At 42.3% G+C, this 14,494-nt stretch overlaps 1 protein-coding gene across 7 annotated transcripts in view; it reads right to left on the reverse strand.

Moving 5' to 3' along the window:
- jmjd1cb (jumonji domain containing 1Cb) overlaps positions 1-14,494 on the reverse strand; it is a 143,854-nt gene that overhangs the window by 1,400 nt on the left and 127,960 nt on the right. For all 7 annotated transcript variants that reach the window (XM_083556871.1, XM_083556870.1, XM_083556869.1 and 4 more), the window contains 14 exons: positions 11,621-11,835; positions 11,098-11,250; positions 10,432-10,521; positions 9,664-9,788; positions 9,327-9,540; positions 8,545-8,753; positions 7,465-7,743; positions 6,648-6,816; positions 6,457-6,547; positions 6,231-6,361; positions 4,618-4,740; positions 3,618-3,757; positions 2,210-2,386; positions 1,448-1,579 (listed from right to left, as the gene is read on the reverse strand). In XM_083556871.1, the coding sequence (XP_083412997.1) occupies positions 1,448-1,579; positions 2,210-2,386; positions 3,618-3,757; positions 4,618-4,740; positions 6,231-6,361; positions 6,457-6,547; positions 6,648-6,816; positions 7,465-7,743; positions 8,545-8,753; positions 9,327-9,540; positions 9,664-9,788; positions 10,432-10,521; positions 11,098-11,250; positions 11,621-11,835 (2,248 nt within the window). The remainder of the gene's footprint in view (positions 1-1,447; positions 1,580-2,209; positions 2,387-3,617; positions 3,758-4,617; positions 4,741-6,230; positions 6,362-6,456; positions 6,548-6,647; positions 6,817-7,464; positions 7,744-8,544; positions 8,754-9,326; positions 9,541-9,663; positions 9,789-10,431; positions 10,522-11,097; positions 11,251-11,620; positions 11,836-14,494) is intronic.

A 14,494-nucleotide genomic window follows, 5' to 3' on the forward strand; every position in this document is an offset into this window, starting at 1 on the left:
TGATGATGATGAAAGGAGATTTCAGTCTGTGACACTGTATATGCAGGACATCGCACTGGCGACGAAGGCGTTCGGAGACGTATTTAGTCGTCAGGCGGACGCACTCATCCTGAGCCGAACAGTTTTTGTGGTTTATGCTCTTATTTATTCTGTTTCATAGTTTTTCTGCTCTTCTATAAGGGCAGATGGAGTCCGTGCATCAGGGAAGTTCAACGTTACAGCTACTGCACTACGACGTGTAGTTTCCCCAAACATCATCTATCAAATACTACTGTCAGTTTAGTTGTAGAGGCTAAGAGAAAGAGAGAGAGAGAGAGAGAGAGAGAGAGAGAGAGAGAGAGAGAGAGAGAGAGAGAGAGAGAGAGACAGACAGAGACACAGAGAGAGAGAGAGAGAGAGACAGACTGAGACACAGAGAGAGAGAGAGAAAGAGACACAGACAGAGAACACAGAGAGAGAGAGATAGAGAGACAGAGAGAAAGAAAGAGAGAGAGAGAGAGAGAGACACAGACAGAGACACAGAGAGAGAGATAAAGAGAGACAAAGAGAGAGAGAGAGAGAGAGAGAGAGAGAGAGAGAGAGACACACAGACAGAGACACAGAGAGAGAGAGAAAGAGAGAGAGACAGACAGAGAGAGACAGAGAGAGACAGAGAGAGAGAGAGAGAGAGACACACACAGACAGAGACACAGAGAGAGAGAGAGAAAGAGACACAGACAGAGAACACAGAGAGAGATAGAGAGACAGAGAGAGAGAGAGAGAGAGAGAGAGAGAGAGAGAGAGAGAGAGAGAGAGAGAGAGTGAGCGCAGGGAAAAAGTCATTCGTTTCTGTAGCTGGAGTGAAGCTGAGACTTTGGTACATGATGTCACAGTTAGTATTTATAATCCAGAAACAGCAAAAGGTAAAAAAAATCCTGAAAATCAACACAGATCCTCTCTTTTGCAGTCAACTCTTAATATACTGGATGTATAATATACTGGCAAAAGTATTGGGACACCTGACTTTTCCAGTTATATGTGATTCTTCCTCGAACTCTCACCATAAAGTTGGAAGCACACAATAATTTTGCATGTGTTTGGATGCAGTAGCAATACAATTTCCCCCCTCACTTCAACTAGAAGACCCACAGCTGTTCCAGCATGACGATGCTCCTGTGCTCCTTTGCATGAGTTGGAGTGGAAGATTTTCATCAACCCTATTGAACATCTTTGAATTGGAACGCTGACTGATTTTTACAACCCCCTGGTGGTTAAATAACAAATCTTCACAAGCTCACTCCAAAATCTAGTGGAACACCACACGTGAATATAGGATGTTCCAAAAAACGCACCCTAATCTTATGCTCAGGTGTCCACAAACTTTCTCTACACAGTAAAAGGTATAGATATGTATATAAAAAAAGTGTTGTTTGTGTGGTGTGTAGAAACCCTTCAAGACTTCTCGTACCTGTAGCTTATCTTCGTAGTTGATTTCCTCTTTGGACGAGCGCAGCTCCTGGGTTAAGTGGAAGGAGTGCACCACATGCTCCGGCGAGACAAAGTCATTGATCACCTGAACGCAGCTGTGCAAGTTCTGCACCTGTGAAGGCGAGATGAAGGATGAGTCAGTGGACACACCGTACACCTCCCCCTCCCAGACATTTACTAATTTATCTATTCATTTAGCATTTTCACCGACAAAAAGGTGTCCTGTGGCATTTATTATTGAATTTTTTTAAACATAAGCATCGTACATGCGCTCTGAAGAGTGAATATGACGTATCGCAGCACTACAGATACCGAGACGTGTCCTTAGAATCACGTAGAATGCAGATTAACATGGCAGAGGTAGAGCTGCATCTTCCTGGAGACAGAACAGAAAAAGGACGAAGAAGAAGGCCTGTTTGTGGAAGGGCCATGCGTTAGAAGTCAGAAGGTCCTTTTTTATAAAATTTATGATTTGCTGTCTGTCTGTAGCCAAGATTTCACAGCGTACTATCTGTACCATGGTGAATTTTATAGCACCATTTTTTTTTTTTACCACAGAATCGTATCGCACTGAAGTCGGTAGAAGATCGCAACTGCGTCGAAATAGGGCTGTATCGTATCGGTATCTGCTTCATATGTATCTTTAATGTATCGTATCGTCGGCTATGCATCGAGATGCGAATCGCAGCCGCCTCAGTTATGGAGATGCACATCCCTAATACAAGAAATTGAGGTGTCTGACCTGGTGCAGGGCTCCAGCAGGGACCAGGACCGAGTCTCCCAGGAACTGGACGACGGTGCTGCCGTGCACTCCGTGCTCCTCCAGCAGACGCTGCCTCTGTTTGCGACTAAGGTACCAGCACGACTCCCTGATTGGATCGCGCTCAGGCGGGATCTCCACACCCTGCTCTTTAGAGATCTGCAAGCCAAGAAAAAACACAATACTGGGTTAGAAACGGTGGCCCTAGTATTAACATCACCATCTCTCTCAAGTGATCTGATCAGAATTGGAGAGTTGAGACTCATCGCTGTTCACACCTGCCACTCAAACGTGTGACCGTTAGCATTCGGATTTGATTTGTCCGATCCGCATTGATGCGTTTCTTTTCCATGAAAGTCCTGCTGCATTTATTTTTCATCTTGAAAATCCTATTGATCATCTACCTATATAGACTGATTCAAACACTTGGTCACGTGGTCTGCTAACAAAATGATCTCTGACAGTCTCATAATAAATATGTATTGTACACTTTCTGATTTCTCTCTTGCAATGATTTGTGTTATATTTGAGCTATAAATCTGATGTAGCCATTCGCATATGACTCTGTTTACACCTTACAATCTGATCACACTTTATTGCCAATCGATGTTCCATTAGGTTTTGTGCTAAAACGGTGTTTGTGAAGTCAGGCACTGATGTAGGTGAGGTGAGGAGGCATAGGGTGCAGTTAGCGTTCCGATTCATCCTAAAGGTTTTCAGTAGGTCAGAAGTTTACAGCAGGCAACCCAAGATTTCCACTCCAACTCACGGAAACCATATAGTACAGTGCCCCTGCGCAAGTCACATGACCTCACAAAACGGAATAATTGCACTGCCTAAAATATATTTTAGGAAAGGATATGACCTTGCTAATCCCTTTAAATATATATTGTCCAATTTCTCCCCTCGTCTTTCGTTCATATTAGTTGTAGCTAATGTTGCCTCATCATAAAAAAATCCCCATCTAATAAACAGAAACAAACCAATGCACAGTCGATACAGAAAATAACTGCTGCTCATGAATACCAGACAACCAACCCTACAATAAAGTGTGCATGCTGTAAAGTAGTTTGGGTTCCCATTCGCCCTGTAATTGCTGCACGTAAAGGCAAGGGCAAACCGAGGAGAGCTCTGCGAATCCGCTCCGTTAACCCTGCCGCCTCCTGCATGACAACATGCGACCGACAGCCGCGAGAACAGAACAGGCAGTTGAAAGGAAGGAAGGTAATTAAATGTACCCTATAAAAGTTCCCTTAGGAGGAATGCAGGGTTTTATAAGGACATTAACTCACACTGCACAAGACGTACGAAATAACGAGGCCGCGAGAAAGACAAAGACCGAGACGCTTGAGACTTGATGCGGCGTGAAAAAGGAAGTGAAAGCGGTAACCTTGTGCAGAAATTCTTTAACTTTCTCCACGTCTTTGCTTGTGTAGACGTGCCATAAGGCTCCGGGTGTCTCGCTCGAATCCTTTAATCTCTTCTTCACGTTGTCGTCGAGATCCTCCTCCTCCAGCCTCTTCAGCACTCCTGGGCACAAACACATGAATATATTAACACACACACACACACAATATTACACGTCCAGCTTGAAGGACACGCTGCCTGATAATCGCTTCGCCTTTCCTATTAAGAGGTTGTAATTTTTTTAAACGAATACAGACGAGGCGAAGAGGCGACTGTTTTTAAAACGCGTTTCCCTCTTCCACTAGACCCAGGAGATGGAGCTCTATTAATAAAGCCCGGCCTGAAATGGACGACAAGGTGGGAGAAAAGGAAGGAATGAAGCAGCGAAGTAAAGTTTTCTTGACAGAGCACAGCCGAGGCATAGTGCCAGACCTGAGTTGCTGCCAAGACACGAAGGAAGGGAGGTATGGGTTTTGAAACGGAGGGAAGATGTGAGCTTGAGATACTGAGAGGTGTGGGCTCGGCTCTTGCCAACTCTGCAGTAATCGTTCGTATCGAAGGCGCAGCTGCGCCCATTAGCACTTGTTCACTTAACGTGGTTCTCCCTGCAACCTGGGAGGCGTTTCAGCCACAGATATGTGGCGCTTTACGCTGCGTTCCACACAATGTGTCTGGAGAAAGCGCCCTCTCTGTGTCTGTTCGCTCGAACAGCAGCCTGAACCGTGGAAAGGCTCGTCCAGATGCTCATAACCTTCCGCCCAAGCAACACTATATTGTTTCCAGAATTCCTTAAAGTCTGTACCGTGCGTGTTTCTAAGCGCTGTGAGGAGAAAACGAGGCCATTTGGTTCCCAAAAAGAAAAGAAAAAAAAATCAGCAGAATGACTTTTCCTTCTGTTACTGGCTCTCCTCACAAAAAAAAAGAAGCCCAATGCTGACCCAGTTCAGCTTATTCTGGTGATTAGGGAAGGATAGAGGTTGTACCTGTTTTGGACAGGACACCGTTCCCTTTGGCCACTCCAACGTAAACGAGCACGCTGACGACGTCGGACACTTCCATGTGCAGGTTGGCGGTGCCAAAGTCCTGCTCCTGAGATGATGCAACGCCTGAAGCACAAAAAAAGAAAAAACAAGCTCACTTACACACTCATCTCTCGGTCTTGACCGCATATTGTTTGGTTACGGTTTTTCCCAGTTGCTTTGGAGCGATTCTCAGATCGGAAATGAAATTCTCAAATCAGCTTGTTCAACCTCCACATCGTGCAGTCACTAAATAAAATCCATCATAAAGGCAGTTTGAACAGATTGCGAATGCTTTGGTACATTTATTGCATTGATTGTGAACAATTGTCTGCTGTTTCCTACATTATCAATGTTCATGTTGAGCAGAATATATTATACTGGTTCTCAACCCACAAATCATCTCACCATCGGTTCATTGAACGCAAAATGGTTAAACTGGTTGTCATAATCTGTCAAACTTTAATATGTATTTAACTTTTTTGAATGTGTTTTGAAGTGTATGGAATCAAGATCAACCAATGATCAACCGGTTCTCTAAACTAGTCAAATCTCGTGAACCTTTAATTTAGTGAGCAAATACAGGAAGAGCAAAATACTAAATCACAATTTCAGAAAACGCAACAACCAGGAAAGGAACAAATACTATTACAGTAATTACATTAAAAAGTTTTAATCCTGTCTGGTCTCTTACTGGTCTCAAATCAATATCCTTTACATAAAGTAATGTGTATATTTGTGCTGTTGAAATTCATATACCGTATTTTCCGGATTATAAGGCGCTACTTTTTTCCACGCTTTGAACCCCGCGGCTTAAACAACGAAGCGGCTAATTTATGGATTTGTCCCGGGTTTTTTCCGGTTTCACAAACTTCAAGCCAAAAAACTGAGCCCCAAAACATTAGACCAATAAAATTGCTGAACGGGTTCAGGTGAACCAATGAAATTCTTTATATTAAATCAGATGCGCTCCCACTGAATCGGGCCGCACCACATTATAAATATGGATGATGTTCCTCTGACGTTTGACCTGCCGCTCACCCGGACTGTCAACAGGAAATGTGAATCATTCGTCACACTGAAAACAACCGGGCATGAAAAAACACACTTCACCTGTGTTCTGAGCTGCACGGCATCGGGAGAAAAGATTCAGCGATGGTGATTTTTAAACTCACGACGATGCCAAAAGATAAACTCTTTTTGGGTGCGCTGTACATTATACAGAAGAAATTAAAATTCTCAATCATTGTAATCCGAACTGTAGTTTACCTCAGGAAATAGTGAAACCGTGCACTACATGACTAAACATTTAATCTGTCTTGTTATTCTGATCTGGTGATCGACACAAACATTTACTTCTGAGATATAAACTAAGGATTTTAAGAAAAGTAAAGGCTTTTAAAAGAAATCCAATGTTTGTAGTAAATGTTTGGAGAAATACACTTACAGGTTTGCAAAAATAACAGACGAATCGAAGCTCAAAAGCAACTTAGAAAAACTTAGAACTTAGAAAAACTTAGAACTTAGAAAAACTTAGAAAAAGCTCATTGTGGCAATAACAGACAGAAGCGCAGTACCGTATGCGCAGCAGAGACGAGGGCCTAGGTCTGGTCGCACAAAGAACGAGGGGAGATGGGAAGCCAGGTTCAAATTCCCCTCTGGATCCGAATACTCCGGCAGAGGGAGGTTCTTCATCAGATCGTCATACCTAGACACATAGACACATCCGCTTAACACTCGCTTTCTGGGTAAACACGCAATGAAACGCGTTCTCCAGACTTCAACACGACATCGGCAATGTACCTAGAAGGCATTAGAGCCATGAACTCTTCTCCTGAGGGCCAGTCTTTTAGCCTGTAAACAATCGCCTCTCCATCTTTCGATTTGGGCCGTTCTGAAGAGATAAAAAATCAAATCAAGACAAAGATACATATGGCGGTATGATTGCGTTTAAACGTGTTTTCCGTTTTTTTTTCTTTCCCAGAACTACTCACTTGTCAGGTCCTCAAAGCCATCCCAGAACTCTTTGATGCCTGAGTTGGAAACCACGCTGTCCTTGCAGTTCAGCAGATCCCCCTGGTGGTCTGCGAACTCCTGGCTAAAAGCTTCAGCCTTCCACAGGCTGCTGTTGAGCTTCTTGTGAACCCCTGATACAAGCACAGGCTGGGAAAACACCACAGAGGAAATGGGCCTTTAATGACAGCCAGGATCACAGCAACGCTCAAATCGTTCCTTTTTTTCACTCAGTGGAAAATATGAAGCCTGGAGGAAAGCGAGAAGGCCTTAACGACTACAGTGTGTAACACATCAGCAAGCAGCACACTTTAGTTTTATCTGCAAATGTCCCAGCTCTCCTGCATATGTGCAATATTTCGAGAAGCAGAACCAAAAACCCGCTGACACAAACATTTTTACCCAAAGGACGTACAATAAACACCTCAACGTGCCTTCTTGATGCACGGCCCAGTGGCCTTCTAAGACAATATTCACAGCTGGTTGCTGCTGTTTCAAAACGTCCATGTTCAACCGTGTTTTTATTAAATGTTGTATGCTCTAAATGGCAGTCGTGGAACAAAAAAGAGAGAACAAAAACAAAGGAAAGGTAACACCTCCCCAGCAGGGGGTGCTAAAGACCTGCACCAGCACACTAGTTAAAAATAAATAAATAATAAAAAAAAAAAACAGAAGGGGAAACAAGCAAAAAACAACCTACATACTTTTGCCTTCTTTGTCTCTCTGAGATACTTTGCTATTTTCTGGTGTCCATGGTAATCACTTAGCTAAGGGTGGTTTGCAAGTAGCTTGACTAACCTGGCCCTGCTTCCAGCACTCTCTGAACAGTTTGCAGTTGTTGTTGTTGCGGTGGTCTTTGAGCCAGAGCAGTCGGCGCTCATATAACCAGCAGTGGGGGATGTCTGCGTGTTGCTCAGGCACGTCCTCTGCTTGTTTCCTCCTCTCGGCCTTGGCCTCTTCCTGGGGTTTAGCCTTTGGGCTCTGCTTCGTGCTGCGGTCTGCCGGTATCTTGTTCTCTACCACTGAGGCAATGATGTCATCCAGGATGTTAGGCATAGTGCGACCACTTTTCCCGGTCTGAACAGGGGCACATGGGAGACCGAGAAGGGAGTATTATTATGATCATTATTATTATTATTATTATCAACGTTACTTTTAGCAAGAACATTTAGCATTTATACAGTGGTGGATGAAGTAGAGATACACTAAATAATATATTACCTCAGTAAAAGTTAGTAAAAATATTAAAGTATTTGCATTCAAATGTACTTAAGTATCCAAAGTTCTGTGATTTATTATAACCCTAATGTTCCTATTATCATTTTTTGTCACAAGACTCTATGCTTTGTGTGAAACGTAGACTGAAATGTAGTGAAGTTAAAGTAAAAATCTCCCAAATGAAAACACTTCAGTAAAGTACAGATGCGCAGAAAAAAAAAAAAGCTACTCAAGTACACTAATGGATTACGTTGACTTCCTTACTGTCCACCACTGCATGGATATGCAGGGAATGTGAAAGTCAAAAGTCACGTTTTGACAGAAATATATATGCGATGCAGTCGCGGTCAAAAACTCTAGACTTCACAACCAGACATTCAAGTTTATGATCTGCCTCGAAATGGAAACAGAAGCCAGAAACAGCTTTGCATGTGTTTCTTTATCTACTGCTCAATGAGTAATTCGGAGGACATCCTTCACTCGGCGTGACACAAATACGCGAGGTATTTAACTGCATGTTAAAATCACGTACTTCCTGATTACGTCGGATCGTGTTGCCAATTGGCTGCAGATGCTGCAGTGTGCGATTTACGAGCGGAATAAAGAAGCCTACTCTCACGGTGAGTAAAGTGTTGTGCGTAACCGTATGTGCCGTGAGACCTGCGAGGCGGTGGAGTAGACCGGAGCGAAGGCGATTCCAGCGTCGGTGGAGCCCAGGCGCAGTTTTCCGGCAGTGGTGGTGAGAAGGTCTCGCAGTGTGGAGCCTTGCTCTGTGCTGTTGGCCACCAGAGAGGAAGCTTTACAGTGCAAAGTCTCCAGAGGGTCTGGGCTCTCTTCCTTTACTTTCCCCACAGCTGACTCCTTATTCTCTGCAGGATGAGACACAATGAAAGTGCAATTAATAAATAAAAAAATACAAGAAAATTTCACCGGGTGTGTTCCACCCTGTTAACTCACAAAGGATCTTGACTTTTTATACCACATGACTAAGATCATGAATGGACTTCCTAATACAAGTTCAATAGAGAAAGCTCAGAAAATGTGCGTGCCATTCACTGTGACTGAAAGCCTTTCGCTGGTATAATAACAGATGAAACATGACCCAGTTCAGTTCTGAAAAGGCACTCTCAGAAGAAATCTGTGAATGAGCTGCTTTGTGTAGTGCAAGACAATGACCCAAGCCCACATATCCGACATTCATCTAGCTGCTGCTCTGTTTTAGAGTAGCATGGAAAGCCAACTGAAATGTTGGATAAACATCTGGTAAGGTGAACTCTTGGCACTCGGAGCAGCAAGTTACTGTATGTATACCACTTAATATGAGGCGTATGGAATTTTGGCTGCCTGTCAAATCTACATGTGTACACTCAGACTATGTGACCACACCATGACTCATATAACCATATGCCTCTCCTTCTCTGTTTCACTCCGTTTTTGCTCACCTTTCTTCTCTTCCCGCGATTTCTGCTCGGCCAAATCGGCCAGAAAGTGCAGAGGCGACTGAGACTCGGGAGGTGTGAGCTTGCTATCAGTGCTGGTGTCGCTGGCTGGGCTGCTGCCCCCGTTTGCTTCGACCTTCTGCCCTAAGTTGTGCTGGCCGACCTCAGGTTTGCACAGGGAAAGCTTGTTGCTGTGGTTCAGCACATTCTGAAGGACCTGTGGGTAAAAGTGCATGAAGGCTTAAAGCTTGGAATACACACACACATATATTTCAGTGCTGTTGAGATGCAAAAAACTGTGAGTGCACATCCCTTTATAGTATACAACATCTATACAGACCTGAGAAACACCGTTAGTGGATGGGATCTTGTTGAGAATGTTCTGCTTGCTGGCACAGGCGCAGAATGCTCTGATGCCAAACTTCTCCCTGAGCATGTGCATGGCATTTACCAGGTCTGTCAAGACTGCGAGGGACACACAAAAAAAAAGCCTCATCGTGTTACTTTTCACAAGAGTTAAATACTGAAAAGAGGTGAAGAGTGTACAAAGCAAAGGTCGATAGGACTCGGATTTGTTTTGCTCAATTCGGCATGCGCCTACACATCGAGAGCGACGAACTATGCTATCTGTCAAGTATGCTTCAAGCCTCACAACAGCCCTTTGTTCCAGACTCGCAGGGTGCCCACTATGCACAAGGGCTTGTTTTTATATATATATATATATATATATATATATATATATATATATATACATATATATATATATATATATATATATATATATATATATATACACACACACACACACACACACACACACACACACACACACACACACACACACACACACACACACACTGAATGCATAATCCAGACAGTAGCCTCAAATTGACTTTTAAATAATCATCAGTCATTGCGAAATTTTATTTGGATGTAATAATCTTCATTTGGAAAAAAGGGATCTTGTTTCTAAATAGCACGCGATCTACCCATACTATCTTTGCGATCTACTGTTAGTTCGCAATCGACTTATTGTGCACCCCTGGTTTGAATGTCAATCAAAACACTTTATTCTGTTAATTATATTGTGTCTTCTGTGGCTCTGTACCTGTTCCTGGAATAATCTGCGTCGGCATCAAGTGCTTGTGATCGTGCGGCTGTCCCTTGACGCACTTCAGCCAGGCGTACAGCTCTTTGTCTGTGGGACAATAAAGGTAACGTTACTCACAAGAGGAAGTTTTGCGACCCTTTTTTTTTTACTTCAAAAAGACGAAAGCAATCATCGAAAAGAAAACAGTGCGGCACAGATTGTCTCTCCAGGCAGAGTGAAAGAGCCATGGTGTTTCTAGCTCTAATTAATACAAAGTGGAACATTAACATGACAAGAACAAGAAATGTTGTCGGGGCTTGAAGAATCCAATCGGTGCGTGCTTTTGTTAGAAGTGATTTTTGTCAAGTCCTACCTACTAAAATATAATACTTGAATCGACTATACAGTATTAATCGTTAGTTGGGGACACCTCTAATGTACCTGAGCTATATATAAGTGCATGTAAGAAATAACATCATGCGAGGTCTGTCAGGGCATAAGTTAGCTGAGTCTACTAAAAATGTCCTTATTAAACAGAATTTAAGAAGATAAACCCGCCAGGACAGCGGGAAAGTGGACCATCTGCCCTGGCCCGTTCGCAGCAGGAGTGTTGTAGAGACGGTGGCATGGTTGCATGTGTGACCCTTGCCAAGCTTGACTGAATATCAAAACAAAAAAACTGACCTTTGGAGCTCTTCTTCTCCTTCGCCTTGTAGCAGTCCAAGCACACCACAAATCCACATTTCTGGCACACCCAGTGAATGTTGAACAATGTAGCCTCGCATGCGTCGCAGCTCTCACGCACCCCCCTCACCGCCCGTTTCCAGGCTATCTTGGCTGCGAGGCAAAGCAAACAGAGCATGGATAAAATGGATGTTCATAGAGCAGATTGTAAGAATTTTCTTTCTCTCTCTCTCTCTTTCTCTCTCTCTCTTTCTTTCTCTCTCTCTCTCTCTCTCTCTCTCTCTCTCTCTGTTAAAAACAACAGTCTGACAGATGGGATAATTTCATATTCCACAGTCAGTAGACAGTAGACAAAAGCTACAATATGTGTAATGCTGTAACAAGAATGTTTCTGGTGTTTCTCTGGGCCACATTTTCCGCCGTTTAAAACGATAAATCAAGTTTGCGCTGAAATATTTAAACGCATATATTAAATAATCGACGTCGTGACAGGGAAGGGAGACATTCGGACATGTGAAAATACCGTCTTTCTTTATCCACGTGGCTGCGGTCTTCTCGCTCATGACCAGCTGGCAGAACTTGTCTCCAATGTAGCTGAGGATGTATTTCGAGGTTTCAAGGTCCAGATCGTTCTCTTCGCATGGATCTGGAGCCCAGAGACTCAAGGCCTCCTCATCGTGCTGGTCAGGCGACGAGAAGCCGTCGATCCGAATAACTCCATTCTTACTAAATGAAAGGCTACAGGAAGAGACGGGAAAATTGAGGAGGTTGCGTAAATGGATGATACAGATATGAGAGACCATGATGGAAGGGTTTTAGCAGGTCTCTGACTCCTCTGAGACTGGAAGTGATTGCTAACTGAATGAAAAATGAACGAAATGGAAAGACTAACTCACTTTCCGAACCCTGTCATACAAGCTTTCATGTCCATGCCAGTTCAGGTTAGGAAGAGAATTCATTGGCCAACTGGATGAAATTGCCCAAATCTGGGGAGATGTCAGTATGACAACATTGGAAAGTCTGTCACTACCTGCGATTAATCATGAGAACCTCCACTATGAAAGAACTCACATCCTCTGAGAGTAATAGAGAATGACAGATGGCCAGAAAACAACTAAAATAAATAAATAAATAAATAAATAAATATATATATATATATATATATATATATATAAAAAATTTTAATTATAAGAGCTGCAGTTTTAGAGATGCTCTGACATAAGCTTGCCCATTTTTCCTTGTTTCTCTAGCATCAACTTTGATATTTATATATATATATATATATATATATATATATATATATATATATATATATATATATTATATATATATTTATATGAACATATATATATATGTTCATATAAACATATAGTTTATATAGTAATTTATACTAGGGATATATATATATATATATATATATATATATATATATATATATATATATATATATATATATATATATATATATATCCCTAGTATAAATGAGCTGATAAAATGAATGTGTTAATAGGGCCTTAACGCAAATTCATTTAGTCGATTCATTTATTCGATTAATGCAGCACGCATTTCAGTTTGACCATTTTTATTACAAATATAGATTTATAACTATAAACGAGGTGAAATTAAAACGCAACACATTTATTCGTGAAGTCCTTTCTTTACTCGATTATAAAATAAATGATTTTCTATCACTACACATTTGTTTTACTGATGCGACAAGTCTCAAATCAAGCACCAAAATCCGCCCTGATGCACAAATCCGACGATTAAGACCAGCCGTGTGGAAACATAGCAAAAGTTGTGTTTGGTGTCCTGATGATTAACGTAATTCAAAACATAGTAATTACTTTAAAACATTTACAAGAAGATTTTGTCTTCATGCTCTATGTTGAGTTTGGTCTCACTAATAATAAACATACATATATACATATATACACACATACATACATATATATATATCCAGATTTTTATATATATATATATATACAGTGGGTACGGAAAGTTTTCAGACCCCCTTAAATTTTTCACTTTTTGTTATATTGCAGCCATTTGCTAAAATCATTTAAGTTCATTTTTTTTCCTCATGAATGTACACATAGCACCCCATACTGACAGAAAAACACAGAATTGTTGACCTTTTTGCAGATTTATTAAAAAAGAAAAACTGAAATATCACATGGTCCTAAGTATTCAGACCCTTTGCTGTGACACTCAAATATTTAACTCAGGTGCTCTCCATTTCTTCTGATCATCCTTGAGATGGTTCTACACCTTCATTTGAGTCCAGAAATTTTTGATTATACTGATTGGACTTGATTAGGAAAGCCACACACCTGTTTATATAAGACCTTACAGATCACAATGCATGTCAGAGCAAATGAGAATCATTAAGGTCAAAGGAACTGCCTGAAGAGCTCAGAGACAGAATTGTGGCAAGGCACAGATCTGGCCAAGGTTCCAAAATTTTTTTTGCTGCACTTAAGGTTCCTAAGAGCACAGTGGCCTCCATAATCCTCAAATGGAAGACGTTTGGGACGACCAGAACCCTTCCTAGAGCTGGCCAACCGGCCAAACTGAGCTATCGGGGGAGAAGAGCCTTGGTGAGAGAGGTAAAGAAGAACCCAAAGATCACTGTGGCTGAGCTCCAGAGATGCAGTCAGGAGATGGGAGAAAGTTGTAGAAAGTCAACCATCACTGCAGCCCTCCACAAGTCGGGGCTTTATGGCAGAGTGGCCCGACGGAAGCCTCTCCTCAGTGCAGGACACATGAAAAACCCGCATAGAGTTCTCCAAGATGGTGAGAAATAAGATTCTCTGGTCTGATGAGACCAAGATAGAACTTTTTGGCCTTAATTCTAAGCGGTATGTGTGGAGAAAACCAGGCACTGCTCATCACCTGTCCAGTACAGTCTCAACAATGAAGCATGGTGGTGGCAGCATCATGCTGTGGGGGTGTTTTTCAGCTGCAGGGACAGGACGACTGGTTGCAATCAAGGGAAAGATGAATGCGGCCAAGCACAGGGATATCCTGGACGAAAACCTTCTCCAGAGTGCTCTGGACCTCAGACTGGGCTGAAGGTTTACCTTCCAACAAGACAATGACCCTAAGCACACAGCTAAAATAACGAAGGAGTGGCTTCACAACAACTCCGTGACTGTTCTTGAATGGCCCAGCCAGAGCAATGACTTAAACCCAATTGAGCATCTCTGGAGAGACCTAAAAATAGCTGTCCACCAACGTTTACCGTCCAACTTGACAGAACTGGAGAGGATCTGCAAGGAGGAATGGCAGAGGATCCCTGAATCCAGGTGTGAAAAACTTGTGGCAGCCTTCCCAAAAAGACTCATGGCTGTATTAGATTAAAAGGGGGCTTCTACTAAATACTGAGCAAAGGGTC

This window comes from Silurus aristotelis (assembly GCF_946808225.1).
Source record: "Silurus aristotelis genome assembly, chromosome: 12".
NCBI lineage: Eukaryota > Metazoa > Chordata > Actinopteri > Siluriformes > Siluridae > Silurus > Silurus aristotelis.